The following is a 17,055-nucleotide window of genomic DNA, read 5'->3' as shown; positions in this document are numbered from 1 at the left end:
CGGGGAGCATGATGGCGAGAAACTCCCCTAACAAATTTTCCTTCCACTTAAACAGCTGCTGCTGATGTGCCCTTGAGCAAAGCACACCTTCAGAGGAATCTGATTGTTAAATGTGTTCAAAATGCAAAGCAGGCTGCTGCAGAGAGAGCATGCATGCTCCGGATATATCCTCATTGTTTGGTAAATCAATCATTAAAAAAGATCAAGATGAGTGATCACATGATTCATATGATGCCACTGTGGGAAACAGAGAACAATCAATAATAACCAATAATAGATTAATCATGTTAGTATTATTGCTCACACACACACACATGTACTGACCTTGCTTTGGATTAGAAACACAAATTCAATCATGTGAGAATAAGTGGTCACATGCCTCTTGGGTACTCACTGTCTCAGCCCAGACATGTTTTTATATTATGTGTTTTTCAGAACTTCAGATGTGAGGTTTAAGTCACGAAAATGAGAACTTGAGACTTGACTGCTCTGACACTTTACTTACTTTAGACTCCTTAAACAGTTGACCCGAATCTTGAAAATAAAGTCATTCAAGTTGCAGTGGTGTTGTCATACAGATTTGATGTCTTTCTGCACAAACTACTCTACATGTATTCACATTTCTCTCTTTTCTATCTTTTTCTCCTCCAGGTTTTACCGGGGTGATTACCACATTGACGTCTGCATAAACGACTACCTTGACGTCTACTGTCCACATTACATTGGTCCGGTCTCTGATGAGCGGGCTGAGCGCTACATCCTCTACATGGTGAACTATGACGGCTACAGCTCTTGTGACCACACCGCCAAGGGCTTCAAACGCTGGGAGTGCAACAGGCCTCTGTCACCGAACGGACCACTGAAATTCTCTGAGAAGTTCCAGCTCTTCACTCCCTTCTCCTTAGGCTTCGAGTTCCGCCCTGGCAGAGAGTATTATTATATCTGTAAGTATGCACTTACCACCCTGTATTATTCACAGAATTTTTTTTTTATACAGACTGAAATGTGTCTGTAGCGCTGAGAATCAAAAACTGTCAGCACTGAAAGTTGGCACTGATTATCATTTGAGAACTTCAGCTTCATTTGTTAAATGAAAAAAAAAGGTTATCTAAAAAAAAAAATCATATTTCTCAAAGTAAGGTACCTAAAAGCATCATTTTGTTATCAGTACGGAAACTCAGGTGTTGTATCATCACTGGGATCATTTCAAACAATATCCAGTCCCAACTGTGAGTTACATCAGAAGATAGGTATCAGTTTCATCCTGGAATCTTTCATAAACACAGCGGCAATGTAATGGTTTTGTTTCGCAAGTCCTTGGAATGAGGGCCAAGCCAAAACACGAGCCAGAGGGAGAAAAACATCTCTACTGTTGAGGTTTTGTCTTCAGTGTCTTTCGTAGCTGACTGGCTGAGCTCAGCTTTCTTCTCCTCGTGAGAAGACTGGGGAAAACAAACAGCTGGGAAGTCATGTTTTTGTAAGAAAAGTCAGTGCCCTACAGGGGCAGAAGAAAGGGACGAGATGAGATACAGTGCACCTGATGGTAGATCTTAAGTATTTAGTTGGTCAGAGTATTAACAGAAACCAATAATGAGTACAAGAGTCAGTGGAAAGAGAGCATAATTTTGACATTACAAAGTAGTAAAGATATCAGTATTTTCCCCAAACATCCCCGACTGTGTTGATACAGCTTTTCAGCTGTGTCTCCAGACCCAGAGCAGGTGTTTCGGAGAGCTGCCTAAAAATCAGAATTCATTAAAAGCACACACACACACACACACTTTGGCTCATCTGCCTAATCTCAACAGGAGGTTTTTTATGTTGAATTGCAAATCACAATTGGCCAAATTGCAGAAGGCTTTGGTATATGAACTATTTGATCATTGATTTAACACTTTGAACCATGATATCCCCTTTGAAATCCCATTTAGGTAGCTGTATGATATCAGATATGTTCTAAAACTGCTTGCTCTAATGCCAGATTAAGGCTCTATGATCCTTACTGTGTGGATAATTTCATACACATTCCCCCAAATCCATCTTGCCACATTTGGTATCTTTGAAAAGTTTGCCACTAGAATCTAAAACAAAGTTCTGTGGGTTTGTAGTGACTGACACACTGGCAGGTCAGTGCAGTTAAAGAGCACAAGGAGCATTTTTTATCATTAAGTGGTGAGACTGATGAGGAAATATCAGTAATTGATGATTTTGTCTCCTCATGTGTCACTTTCACCTTTCCCTGGACAGTGCTACAAGCGAGCATCTGGGATTACAAGATCATCAAGTTTGTGTTCAAGAGAGTTAAACCAAATCTGAATCCATATTATTGTTGCAGTATTTTGTTTTGTGATGTATTATCCTTCACTAGATGTTGATGTTGGAACTCTGTGTTCATTGGCTAGTCCACTCGACTCCCTTGCGTAAATGTGACCATTGTTTAGCAAAATCGTGGAGAATTGTTGTTTTTGCAATTCCTTGGATATCGATTAAAAAAAAATTGCCTAATCCTCCTTTATTTGTTCAGTTGGCCTTGGTTGATGTGAAACCGAGTGAAGATGATGTTCTTGGAGACTCTGATGATGATTGATCATCCAGAGAGAGAGAAAGAAAGGCAGAGAGACTGTCCATATGGCTTTGAGCTGTTTCAGGCCATATGGACTATCTCTCGCTGACTCAGATTTATGACTCATCCATCAGATCCTTGTTCACCAAAGACACTTTTTTTCCCTCTGAGAACATGGGATCAGAGCACAAGATGAAATAACAAAACACAATGACACCTCAGGGAACATACCAAGGCCTCATAGTCAGAACATTTCACATAACATTGTATAGAATCGTGTAGCGGTATGTATACCACTAAATTCATGTTTGAAGGTTTTCTTTTAACCTCTTAACATTCCTTTAAATTCCTGTATCCAAGGCATGCCTAAAGTAAATTGAAAGCTGTTCTTGAACCATTAGGAGTACATGCATGGTCCTTTGAAAGGTAACACTCTGAAGTTTTTTTCTCCAACAGTCAGGATCACCAAAATGGCTACTGGCATTGAGTAATAGAAGTTTGAACACAACTATGCTATGTACACAACCCCTATCCTTAAGTGGGTATTTATGTGCCACATCTTTGCAAAGCTAAGATTCTTGTGCTTCGACTGATGCAAACCATTTCAAGATACAATCACAACAGAAGATACATTCAACACCTCTGTCAACAACAATTACAAAATTCACGCTACTCACCTATGAAGCCTCATATTACTCCACTGACTGATACAACTCCGACACAAACAGCTTTGATACATTGGCAAAGGTCTAGTTGATCCAATCCAGTAAAATATTTAGTCCAAAAAAACATTATTACTTCGAAAAATATCAATGAATGGCTGTTGCCTTATTTCCAATTAACCGGGAGATGTCCTAATCTTCCACGTATTTTCCGTCAAAACTCAGTAAGCATGTAAATTTTAGCCACATCTTGGTGTCAAAATGGCAGCTGCCCTCAGATGTTTTGATTGACGCCTCACTTGACTCAATAAGAGCTTCCATGTCCTGTCCACAGCCTACAATAGCCAATCAATGAGAGTCCACGCTGAAAGGAGGTGCCTGCTGCTGTTCTTTTGTGTAAAGACTGAGCCAATAGGAATTCTGCTGATGACTGGCGCTTCAAATAGCCAATGAAATTTCTAAAATGACAATATGCAGCTTTAGTGGTTTCTATAAAGCCACAACATGGAAATTATGTAAATTTAAATAGTTTGCTGTGTGTTGCTTTTTATATAAACTGCTTATCCACCATAGCACTTGTTTTGACTCTTTTATATGCACAAAGTTTAGTTTCAGCAGGAGAATAAAGCAGTACAATGTGTTTATGCTTCAGTTACTCCAAAGTAGGGGTCTTTTGGTATCTCTAAATGGTCTTTTTTCGGAAGATGCCAAGAGACACCCTTAGAAAAATGTGTAAAATATTCATTTCCTGTGGTATTGTTATTAAATTTGAATTTGGACAAGGTAAGGCTACATGCTGTGATCCCATTCCAGGTACTAAGTCCCAGCTATAGATCATCTGCAGGCATCTGTTTGCAAAAAAATATTCAAAAGAGACCAAAACCATGCATTTAATCCTAATGGTTCAAGATCAGCTCTTATTTTACTTTAGGTATGCCTTTGATAGGCGTTTTAGGCTAATTTTACAGAATAAAGGATTGTTAACTGATGGCAGTGAGTAAATAAGATATCTTCTCCTTCTACATGAAAAACATATTTTTTCCAATGAATGCAGCTTTTGCCCCAGCATAAACATCCACATCTAGAAATACTGGTTGTGTTACAGTAAGTTATGTTTTATCAGCTGCTGGTATCAGTGTCAAATTGCATGTTGGCTGTGTCTTCTTCTAACAAACAATAGCTGATAGATAATACCAGTGTTGCACATATAATATGGTTTGGGAATCTGTTAAGTGGTCATGTAAATGACATATTGAAGGGGGTTCATGTCTGCTTGTCTCAGTAAAGACAGACACTCCTTTGTCCTCGTCCGGGGTGATCGTCATTTGCCCCAGGCAGGGGGGAAGAATGGGTGGGGCCACGTCAAATAGATGACACCTGCAGTTGGCTACAGGCCTGCCTGTTTGGCAGACAGACACACACCCGGAGGAAAGCCGCCCTGGTGTAGGATCAGTGTTGCGGCTGGTCCTAGAAGGTCAAAGGTCACCGAGATGACGACGAGGTCTGTTCTGCAAGTTTCTCGTGGCCTCAGAGAGCGGCATGTTTTTCTAATAGAGCTGCAGTTGAGCGGGGGAAGCCTGATCCTAATCTCAGGGGATAGAAATCCAATTTTCAGAGGAGACAGTTGAGAGTCTGGCTCTCCCTGTGTGAGAGAGATGACTGTCTCCCTGTAAAGCCCTCGCGCTTCAAACGCCCGGGTCCCGCTCTGTACAGCCAGTGCAGATCTACATCGATAATGACATGAACCCCGCCAGCACAGCACCCCGACAGTTCCCCTTTAGCTTCTCACGGCTGAAGCAAAGACAAAGGGCTTTGTTCCCCAAGATAAACCGATCATCACAAGAAAAACATCTGATCCCACAGTATTTATATCAGGATCTGTCTAATTCACCTCACAGTCACACCAAAGCCTGGCCTTCCATGGCATCTGAGCCTGTTTAGTGATCTGTGATATGTGTTGCCAGAGCTGTATGTGACTGCAGCGGTCACAAGGCCGGCAGCACATGACTGAACGTGTAAACTGTGTGTGAGCGTGTGACCGGGGGGTTTGCCGTCGTCATGGTGAGGCGGCGGCCGGATGACCTGACTAACGCTGGGTCTAGAGTTGCAGGCAGAGCTGGAGTTACAGTCATGGTGAAGCACGGCTGCGTTGCTCGAGGATAGAAAACCCAGACTCTGACCTCGGTGGCAGACATGAGAGAAAGGAAGAGAGACAGTTGGGTAATTGCGTGTGTGTTGGAATCTGTGAAGGGATGGTGGGGGGAGAAAGAGGCTGATGAAGGGAAACTAGAGAAAGACAGTGTGACACCATGTCAGAGAAAGATTAAGAATGAGAGTGAGAATTAGTGAAAGAAAAAATCTGCGCACTGTTGACAGCTACAACATTTTATGAACAGACAAGACAACATTTTGAATTTCGAAAGATCTTCCTAAAACACATCTCATACTGTATTGTAGTGTCAGAAGTGAAAATAACGACCATGTACCAAAACAAATAATTGGCTATTTACTGTGTGTCTTCAAAATAAACATTTCCAAGGATACCATATCAAAGCAGTAACAGGTTGTCTATAATATATGTGATAATGTAGATGAGGTTGAGAGTCTCCTGATATATGACACCTCAAGGTGCATTATTGTGCATATACCATGGTCACTTATCAATGAAAAACAAGAGCGGCTGTGTTTTATCCGTCCAGAGGCTGATGTTTTTCACATTTTCATACTGGTTTTATACTTTAAATTTGGCTTTTTTTTAACCATTTTTACCATGATTCTCTTTTTGCAGCACAGACTCAGCTGCTTCTTTTTCTTTTTTTTGGATATCCACTGCTGATTGGCCAACAGATATGGTGGGCACATCCTTAGAAAGTCTGGAAACAACACTTCAGATATTTTCAGAGACAAAAAAAGAAAAAAGAAATCACAACTCTGATCTTTTACCAAATTCTAGAGATAACTCTCACCTCTACTTGCCCTACAGAATTTGATTTGGTATCAACTGAAAGATCATCTGCATTTTTTTTAAAACACTGCTTGTTCAAGTGTGTTAGGAGTGCTACATTATTCATAAAAATAATGAGAATAGCTTGTTTGCAACCTGCAATTTCAGTATGTTGCCAGCTAACATATGTAGTCAGTTTAAACTGTGTCTATTTTAGTAGTGAGTTAATTGGCAATGTAGTGTGAAGCATATGCATTGTTGCTATGGTTGCATGCAGTATAATACTGCATATCTTGTTCACTGATTTAGGGATTGAGGTAAAAAAAAAAAAAGGAAAAGAAAAATCAGTAAAAATCAATAAATCATATCAATATATTATTTAAGCTATATGAAAATAAAGAAATGTGAAAAACAAATAATTTCTGGATTAATACTGCAGCAATAAATCGATCAATCCACAGAATTTTAATAATTTTGATGTTTTAGGTCGGTTATTAAGCCAAACTGCCAAACATTTGCTAGTTCCATATTATGAAATGTGGGAATTTGCTGATTTCCTCCGTTTTATATCAGTGTAACTTTAATATTTTTTAGGTTTTGGACTGTAGGTCACACAAAACAATCAGTGTGAGGAAGTCACCTTGGAGTCTCCTTTTTTCTGGCATTTTATAGATTAAACAATCAATTTGTTAATTAAGAAATAATCAAGAGATTGTTTAGTTGTTGTGAGTCACAGCCCTAATCTGAATAAAAGATCAATAGAATGTCCAGCTTTGGCCACTTGTTTTTGTTTTATTTTTGTCCGACAATCTGTCCTGATATATCTGTCCCTCAAGACATTCGTGCGAGAGCGCAGAAGCACACTTTTTATGGGAGTCGAAGAAAGTTAGAGAGATCAAGATAACTGAGGAAACACAGACAGAAGAGCATGAGAGACACAGATGAAGAGAAAGACAGAGTTTTGGTCAGTTGAGTTCAGACACAGAGACTGAGACAGTGAGTTCTCCTGTCTGTTCAAGCCACCGTCGGGGTGTGGGGTAAGTTACTTGATACCCGCTGACACAGACAGAAGCAGCGTGATTGACACCGCTTCTCTCTTCATTTATTTCCTCCCTCCGCCGCTTCACTTCCAATATTCCTCTCATGGTGAATTTTTAAAGATGATTTTTATCTCTTCTCACAGCCGCACAGCATCTGATAAAGTGCCTTTTGAAATAAGAGCCTGAGTCATGGGCGACAGTGGAAACACTGACATGGTTTACTTTTATCACGAACTCACCGCTGGCCCAGAATCCATCACACAGAGCATCTTGGTAAAAGGAAAAAGAAGTGTCTGTGGACAAACTATGGACACTTCTGTGCACACATGCACATACTAGGAAAACCACAACCACATACAGTACATGCATGCATATATAGCCAACACACAGTCACGAAAATCTAGACATACTCGAGGTTGTGTGTGTGTGTGTGTGGTTGGTCAGATCGAGAGCAGTTTGAGAGGTTTGGCAGGCAGCAGGAAATGACAGAGGTCAGCGTATTGAGGCCTATGAGGAAAAAGAAAAGAGAAAATCTATTGTGGGATGAAGATAAGACCAGACAAAACATCAAAATATTCATGACACAAGTGCAGGAAGAAGTTGAAGTCATTCGTCACAGCTGGAGACACGCTCAGTGCTCTTGTAGCAACTCGGTCCCCAGCACTACTTGAAAACTAATTAGTTTTGTTAGCTCCACTAAACAATCACAGTAGCCAAAAAAAAATGTTTTAATCTCTGCTTTTCACAATCAGGAAACAGAGGAAATTAGATTCTGTAGGTGTGCATAACAGCATGTCACACATCTGCAGAAATGACTGCCTATGGCCAAATTAGACTTAGAAATATGAGGGTGACATTGAGTTATTTCATATCATCAAATATGGAGCAGAAACGTTTATTACATCAGGATGAGAGGGAAGTTCAGAAGGCAAGATAAAGCTCTTCAGAATCTATTTAAAGGAGATAAGTGTGGAATCCCTCAGCTGAGGAAACAATCGACCTTGTCAGATTGCTCATTTCTGCTGCTTAGCTGATGTCTATGAATGATGGTAGATTTTACAGAATGAAGAGGTTGCACGTGAAGCTGTGACGCAATGGAGGATGTTAAGTAGGTTTGCAGAACTAGGGGCAGAAAGTTGACTGTTACATTGGGATCAGACTAACCGGTATTCCAGATTACACAATCATAGAGTCATCAATTCTTGCTGTGACTTGGCCAAGAGACATGGCAGACTACAACAACCGATGATAGCTTGAAGTCTTTAACCCCTTGTGGCATACATAGGTGACTATGAGAGCACAGAGCGAACAAGCGGAAGTGTCAGGAAACACAGTCACTGTCAAACTAGGTGAGAAAAGACTAAATCTGACATGTTAGTCTCTTTGTCAGGACATTGTGAGGCATTACAGATACTTGTCTTCCACTTGTTGCACCCAGTATCACTGATACACAGTATATACTGATATAGACAATCTGATCACATACTGATTTAACAATACCTGTGATTTGGGTTCTTCAAGATTATTGTTGGATACAAAAACATGACTTGAAAAGGTGTTTTTTGACTGGGAGATTTTGGATATGTAATGGTGTTGTCTACATCTTGGTTCAGTAGGGCTGGTGTCATTTTTTGATACTCAGGCTGATACAGCATCTGAATGTCAGTATCATTACCAAAACAATATTTTTTTTGATACCTTGATAGCTTTTTTAAATACCTTACCTTGAGGAATATTAATACCTTTTTCTGCAGAACCCTTTATTTTATTTACCAAAGAAGCCAAAGTTCTCAAATGTTAAACACTGTAAAACATAAGCAGGCATACCAGAACTTTGCCTAAATAAAATACGTTTGTATAGGTTTTCTACTGGTCCGTTATGAATTGGATGGAAAAGAAGACCTCTGGGCTAGACACACAGGGAAAAGGGTTATTATACAATGTGTAAATTAAACTTTCTTCTGTTATAAATGAATGACTTCACAACTTTCAAATACTGATAGTAGCACTGACTGCTGCAGGAGCTGCAGTCAGCAGAAACTAGTACAAATTTAAGAACAGTTCTCAATAACCATCAGTTATAGTTTCTCAGAATGGCTGCATAATCAAAAGTATAAGTGCACAGACAAAAAAAGTTTTATGACAATATTGGTCTCAATAATGAATAAACCTGATATGATGTGTCAATTAAAAAAATCAGTAGTGTAGTAATGATGGTGATATACTTGTTAGTCCATAATTATGCAACCTGAGATCCAATCAAGGAAAGTATTTTGAAATGGAGAAGTATAAGTAACGTGTTTAAAAGGTTTTGTTCTTAACTCTGTGTGATGTCTTCACAGCATCCATCACTGATGACAAAGGAAGAAGGAGCTGCCTTCGACTCAAAGTCTTCGTCAGGCCTCAGAGTGAGTTGCAGATTGTTGTGTCTACTCTGCCAGTTTTTCATTCTGCTGTGCACCAGCTTGTGATCGAGTGACGTTTGACTTCACTAATCTTCACATCCCTTTCTCTCCTCTTTGTTTTTTGAAGACAATTGTGTGAAAAACTCTGGGAGCTCACAGGAAGGGGTTGAGTTTGACGAGAACAGTCACAACTCCCTAGAACCCAGAGGTTGGTGGGAATATACATTACATTGTGTGTGTGTGTGTGTGTGTGTGTGTGTGTGTGTGTGTGTTACAGACAGAGGGATAGGCTCAATACAGATTATCCTGAATTTAACTTTCCCATAACCGCTTCATCTGCTCATAATATTGACTTTCTTTTCATTTCCTTCAGAATTCTTTTATTTTGTACATTACAGAGAGTTAAAGTGTTGAAAAATCAAATAATGTTCCTGTCTTAATTCCATACTACACACTCAATCTAACCAGATTTTAAGTATTTAGTTTGTTCACAGTGAAAAATAGATTACATTAGATGTCATTATGTTGGATAAATCAGCTTGATTTTTGATTTGGCTGAGGATGAACACTGTAGAAATTATTATACAAGAAAACTGCATATCATGACATTTAGTATGTAGCACATACTGGAGTATATAATCATGTAGTCATGAAATTTTCACTGTTACAGAACAGTAATGTGTAAATACTGGCAAAACAAGATTTTTTGTGACAAAAAATATAATATTTATCTATCAACAAAAGTAGCACACTAAGTAATTTAGGTATAAATTTACAGACATATAAAAACGCTTATCAATTGTATGTCCCAGACTGTCAAGGTTAACATTGTAGCTTTCCGCAGGTTAGTCACCTCTACAAGTCAATGGCTTTGACATTATCAGCTGATAAATAGCATATTGATAAACCCATAATCCCTCTGTCCCTAGTGTGTGTGAAGATTTGTATTTCTGTACATAGTTTGTGTTTTTGTCTAGGATTTTACATGTACACCATGGCCAGTTTAATATGCTAGGGAGCTCCAGGGGAAAATGAGCTGTGGGCTCCTGTTGATGCCCTTTAGTGGTAATTTGGTGAAAGTACTTTTTTTTGCCAAGAGTTAGATGAGAGAATGGATACCACTCTCATTAAGTATGCAGCTACTACCAGCAATGGGTTAGCTTAGCTTAGTATAAATACTGGAAACAGAGGGAAACAGCTAGCCTGGTACTATCTAAACACAAAAAAAATGAATTAACATGTTGTATCTTATTGTTTAATACATACATAAACCAAAGTGTAAAAATGAGAACTTGTGGTTTTATGGGGGATAATGTGATGGACTATTTCTTGACAGACCACAGTGGCTTCCTGGAGTCTCTGGTGTTTGTCTGACATCCTCATTGTGACAACACAGCTCCAGGGCATCACTGCACCCTGCTAAGAAATAGTTCCGTCGCATAACCCCCAACAACTTATTGCTGCTTCCAGTCTTTATGTTAAGCTAACGGTCTTCTGGCTATATAGCTTCATATTACAGTTGACACAACGTTTGGGTGCATCTTTTAAGTTTGTGAAGGGGGTGTGTAATGCTAATACTGGGTGTATATTTGCAGTTGATCTAATGATCACAAACCACCTGATAAACACTTAATATTTGGCCTTTAGAGCTCCTGAAATAAGGGCTTTGCCTGGGTGGTAATCCAGCCTTGTTCTACATGTTTGTATTTACCTGTGTTCTTTTATTACTGCCTGCACCATTATGCACCAGTACCAGACTGTGACAAACACTGTTCAGTGTCTGATTTCCCCACAAAGAAAACAAAACCTTCACTTCATTTCATATATTTCCACCGTTTTGCCTGTGATTACTGATTATTTTCATTTCTTTCCCTTCAGACGACATCAGTCACGAGTCGCCCGAGCCGTCACGAAGGGATGTGAACTCTGCTGGTCGGCGCCAGACTTCAGTCCTCCTGCTCAGCTTCGCTCTCATACTCCTGGCTGCCATCTTGTCTTTATAGCGCCCAATCTGAAGAATCCCCCAGGAATGGACTGTCCTGATTGGACCACAGGCCGCCCTACCCTGCAACCCCTCCCCTCAAGGAGCACTTTTTAAAAAAAAAAAAGAAAAACACTGACAATTTCTCTTGGCGAAAAGAGAGAGGAAGGGACTTTGACACTGAAGCCTTCGTTGATTTTTGTGACTTTCGAAAACTAGTGTGATTCTTGACTTTGCGGCCGGTGCTGATGGTCGAGGCGCCCTGAGGTGAAAGAGGCGGAGTCTCTTACCTGTTTGCCTCGCTACTGTTCACAGTATGCAGATGTTAAACATTTATTTGCGTTAAAGACAAGCACACATACATGCTTTTAAACATATACAAACACAAGACACAAACAACACAATCAGCACACTCTTTAGCTTGAAAGGCAAAGAAGCACAGCAGGATCCCTCAAAGTTTACAGACTTTGAACATTTTTTTGTGTTCAGGAACATCACGTAATCCCCGACATGTAACATGATTAAATCTCACGTCAAAGTAGAAGAGGTTTCAAAGAAGATCTGGGAGTGACACATCACACATAAAAAATAAAAAAAAACAGGATGTTGTTGCTAGGAGACTGATGCCAAGGGTATGAGGGTAAGGGGCGAGACTTTGATGACTTAACCTTTCTCTCAGGTTAAAAAGGATGCATGGTCTCAGACTGTGGAGGACCCTCGTTGAGAATAAAATAAGTAAATTTAAAGAAGCACTCATCTTTTAGTATCGGGATAGGGACGATTTAATGATCGATTAATGTTTTTGTTTTTTAATAAATCACGTAATTCAATTGTAGCAGCCAACACGGGTGTACAGTAAAATATTTGAACGGAGCGTAGAAGTGGATATGGTATTTTGCCAGGCAAAATGTATTTTCCTATTTATTGTGAAGTCCTCGTGTTTTTTTCTGTTCTGGTTTAGTCTGTAAGTACGGTAGAAAGGCAATAAAAAAACACCCACACTTACCCATCCAGTTAGCTCATATTACACACAGTTCATTTGATACAATCATACGAAAACACTGAGTACAGTTTATGTATCTGTCTGTCGCTGAATTAAGTGAATGGTTTTTAATTGTTTTTAACAAAGTCCAGGAAGAAAAAAAAGTCTGATGTGCTATCAGGGTGTAGAAATCATAGAATATTTGTGTTTCAAATTTGTTATTAACGAATGTCACAAATGTAGTTTTACTATTACACTATTGCTTTTGTGAATCACTGTCATAACACAACTATTGTATATAGAGGCAAATTTCCTACAAAAGTTCAGGGATGTGTCCATGCCTAATTTTAGTCTCTTTTTTAATCAGGGGGTGTTACTCCTCCCCTGAAAAAGCAGCACAAGTTTTCTGTGGCTAAAGATGTTTCAGTGAGACAGTGACCGAGTTACAGAGCAGGTGGTAGTAGTGTGTGTATGTAGGGCAAGCGGGGGTTTGTGTGTGATTCAGTTGCCCTCTTTGATGCCGTGTAAAGTGGCGTCTGTACAGAAAATACACCGGGGGCACCCTCCTACCAGTTATTTCTGGAATGAAAAATCGACCACCGGGAGAGATGGAATAAACAGAACGAGGTGTCTTGTTCTCTTGGGGCAAACTGAAACTCTACCACTGGTGGACCTGAGAGGGAAAAGAGAAGGAGAGTGAGATGTGAGGATTTGTAGTGCTCCTGCTGAGATCAATAGTCGTGTTCTTCTCCATTTTTTTTTGTTGCAAAGCAGGAACATGTGGTAAACATATCCTTTCCACCCATCACTCTCAGCAGCACAGATACTTTCACGTTCACTCACTGCCAAATGAAACCACAGCTGAAAATGAACACCTGTAGTACCTGCTCATTGGTCCAGTATAATAGAGTATTAGGGCCACACTTGGGGGAAGAAAAAAAAAAAACAGAGATTGAGATTCAAGTTGTTATTTTGAGGAAAAAAGTAAATGCCATGAGAATAAAGTCATCATTTTGAAAAGAGTCATAGTAGGAAAAAACTGTAACTGTACATGTTTTGAAAAAAGAAAAAGCCAGGATGTTGTGGGAGTAAAATCATAATTTTACAAGAGGCAGTATGTAATGGGAAAAAAGTTACAATAATGAGAAAGTCATAATATTAGTGTACAAGAAAAAAATCAAAAATATAATGACAATAAAGTTCTAATTTAACAGTATGAGAAAAAATTTAATAATTTTATAAATCAAAGTTTTCTCAAAATATTACAACGTTTCTCTTGAATTCTCAGATATACATACTAGTCAAAACACACATCATGGACACACTTTCATTCAAGGGAATGGAAGGTGTGTCCAACCTTTGACTTGTACTCTGTATATATATATATTTTCCCTTTAACTCTGTCCCTAGTACTCCGTCATAGTACAGAGACTGCCCGTGTCAGAGAGGACCATTTTTCATACATGACCCCCTTAAAGGATCAATCTAGTGATTCAGTATTGCACTTTCATAAAGTTGGGGGAGTCACAAGAGACAGATTTAAAAAAAGAATGGTCATTATTGAAGCAGTAGAGGCTGAGATATCCTGACTATATGAAGTACAGGTTTAACCTTCGAAAACCCTGGATCCTACAATTCCCATAATGCAACTCAATAATGTCTTTTAAAGGACCGTATCAGCCTGGTAAATGCCCATATCTTTCAAACTCCCCCCTTCCAGTTTGTTACACAGACTTTTTGTTATGAAGTTGTAGTCTTCAGTAACTCTGACAATATCATCAGACTTTAGAAAGCTGCCTGCAGAGCCGCAGAAGACTTTATAAAACTGTTCTCACAGGCTGAGTAGTTCTCTCTGTGGCGAATAAACACAAGTTCATGTGTAAAATCTGTGCAATGCCCCTTTAAATAGTAATTCATGCTGTTAATATACAAATAATTTCTTCAAATGACAGAATTCTTGACTGATACTTATGTCATTCAAAGGGAATGAATTAGTAGCATTATTAATCCCTCGGTATTCCTTCTATGGATTTTTCCTTATGTCGCATTAATGAATTCCTTTGAATCACTAAATTTGTATAACATAATCTCAGATTACTTCATTTGCTCCCCTCCCTTCTCTATTGTGGACAGCAGGTTATCACCATGTTGTGTTTCACAGACAAAATCCTAAGAACATTCATGTATCTCAGTGCGAAATCAAACAAATTACGACTCTGAGGGAGGGACTTATCAAAAACCTTTTCCTCCTGACACCAACTGTACAGTACCAGCCTCTGTACATTTGAGTTCAGTCCACTGTCACTGAAATCATCACCTCCAGCCACGCCACAATGAGAAAAACCAATCAGTTAGTTTTGTGGATACTGTGTATCCAACAATTAGTCTGTTGTAACATACAGTGTTAGATACTTTCTCTTTTTTTCACACCTCTTTTGAAGGGCGATTAGCAAGAAAAAAAAAGTCAACATTTGATATAAAAAAAATGCTTTATTTCATTTTATATGTCTTTTATATGAAACAGAAAAAAACAGGATCAACATTGCACCCTCTATCTGTAAATCTGTGCAGACGTGGCACATATCTAACATGCAGTGTGGTCGGGTTACAATCATGAATCAAAGGGCCTGAAGGAAGAACAGATGGATTTTTAAAGACAACGCTCTTGCTCATTGTATTGTTGCATCCAAAGTGTCTTTAAGGTGCAGGATGTTCTTGTATTCGGTTTGTTTCAGTTAGCGGTCCTTCGCTAATCTTCACCTCCAGCTGTTTCCGTGCCGAGCTGCGGTGAAGATCGCCGTGACGACGGCGTCGCAGGATTCAGGAGACGCGATTGACTTTTATCGGTGTTGAAGCTCGATGTGTTTGTTTGTTGCAGCGGACAAAAGTCTGTTTTCCATGTCGAATTCTGATGTTCTCATGTCTTTTGAACAAACTGCTACGAGGAGGGCAGGTTCTAAGGAGTCTTCTTCTTCTTCTTCACCTGATTTTGGTACCATGTAGCCTGAAGCTAACACCACTGTGTCCCTGGTTTGCAGTGTCTGTTCTCCATCCTTTGTATCTTAAAAAAAAAAAAGAAAAAGAAAAAAAGGATGTGTGCTTTTGTCAGTGCATCTAGCATTGGGAAGGTTTTTGTTACTTTAGCCACAACTGTGTTTTTTTCCCAAACTAGACATGGATGTGCCACAAAACTGCACATTTCTTTTAACATTGTAGTAACTGTACCTTGTGCCTATATGAGCCCCATCCTCTCCTGTACTCATCTAAACTATTCTAATGTCTGTTTTCCTGCTCAATCCCTCACTAGATTTTTCTACAAAAAGGCCATTTGTTTGTAAATACACGTGTTGGAGCAGCTATGACTAACTAAAACAAACAACAAAAAAAGATTTAATAAATATTTCTTTGTCGTTGTAATTATCGTGTCTGATTTGTATTAACTGCTATGCAAATGAGTGACAGTTTCTGAAATGGAAAGAACATCAAAAAGGCGTGGAGGCTTCATCGGAGCAGCTTGAGTGAGCCCTGCCTGTTTGTCTTGGTTGTCACTCAATTCATAATCACACAGGCTGAGTCCAGGGGAAGTGGGTGAACAGCTGTTTCTCTATAATCTGGAGGTAATTCACAGACTGAAAAAACAAAAAACAGAAACAGCTTCAATTAATCTTGCGGGAATGTGCAGCACTTCAGGGAGCAGCGCCAAGAAAACTCTTGTCTCACACGCTCTTTTGCTCCTCGCTCCGCTCTGCCTCTCCTGCTGTCTGCTTCAATTTCTCACTCTCTGTATTTCTCAGCCTTTGTCTCAGACATTCTTTTCCTCCCTCTGTCTCTCCAGTGACTTTGCCACCTTTCACATCACATGTGATGCACAAGATGTTTAGACCGTGTTGTCACATACATGCTGGGACATTTCCAGAAAAAGACTGCTCTTTGGTCAAATGTAGGAACTTTTTTTATTAACAGTCATAAAGGTGCAGTTATAAATCTGTCTCTTGTGGCTTTATGGAAGTATTGCACTTCCATAAAGCCACAAGAGACAGATTTATAAAGGAATGGTTCAAATCGAAGCAGCAGAGGCTAAGATATCCTGTGATTCATTCTCCCAAAACACTACATCCTACATTTCCCACAATGCAACTTGAAGATGGAAAGAAAGAAAGATTACTCAAGTTACTTTGCGACTGCAGCTATGCTCTGTTAGGAACATGGAGTAAATTGTATTTTTCCACTGTGAACAATGACGGAAGAGCGTTGTGAAAAGAAGCTGCTGGTGACCTTCTCTACTCTTTCATAACTGCTGAAGACACCCACCACCACCCTCCATCTTGGTCCTAAGGGGGCTGTCCATGTGTCTATTCTCAGACGGCCCTGTGGTCAGGTGCTAACTGAAGCACACACTTGAGTTTATTCTCAGTCTGTACTGCGGTAGTTAAAGACAGATAAGGGGTCTTTTCAATCGGCCATTTCAAGTGTCCTGC

The 17,055-nt window shown here is 39.5% G+C and overlaps 1 protein-coding gene across 1 annotated transcript in view; it reads left to right on the top strand.

Annotated features, from left to right (window-relative positions):
- LOC121885542 (ephrin-A5b-like) overlaps positions 1-15,953 on the top strand; it is a 76,887-nt gene extending 60,934 nt beyond the window's left edge. The window contains exons 2-5 of the mRNA XM_042395098.1: positions 652-944; positions 9,552-9,617; positions 9,742-9,822; positions 11,493-15,953. Of these exons, the coding sequence (XP_042251032.1) occupies positions 652-944; positions 9,552-9,617; positions 9,742-9,822; positions 11,493-11,617 (565 nt within the window). The 3' untranslated portion in view covers positions 11,618-15,953. The remainder of the gene's footprint in view (positions 1-651; positions 945-9,551; positions 9,618-9,741; positions 9,823-11,492) is intronic.
- Positions 15,954-17,055: the final 1,102 nt, after the last annotated feature.

The sequence above is a fragment of the Thunnus maccoyii genome, chromosome 19 (genome assembly GCF_910596095.1).
Source record: "Thunnus maccoyii chromosome 19, fThuMac1.1, whole genome shotgun sequence".
Classification (NCBI taxonomy): Eukaryota; Metazoa; Chordata; class Actinopteri; order Scombriformes; family Scombridae; genus Thunnus; species Thunnus maccoyii.
This window is presented reverse-complemented; position numbering and strand designations above follow the sequence as displayed.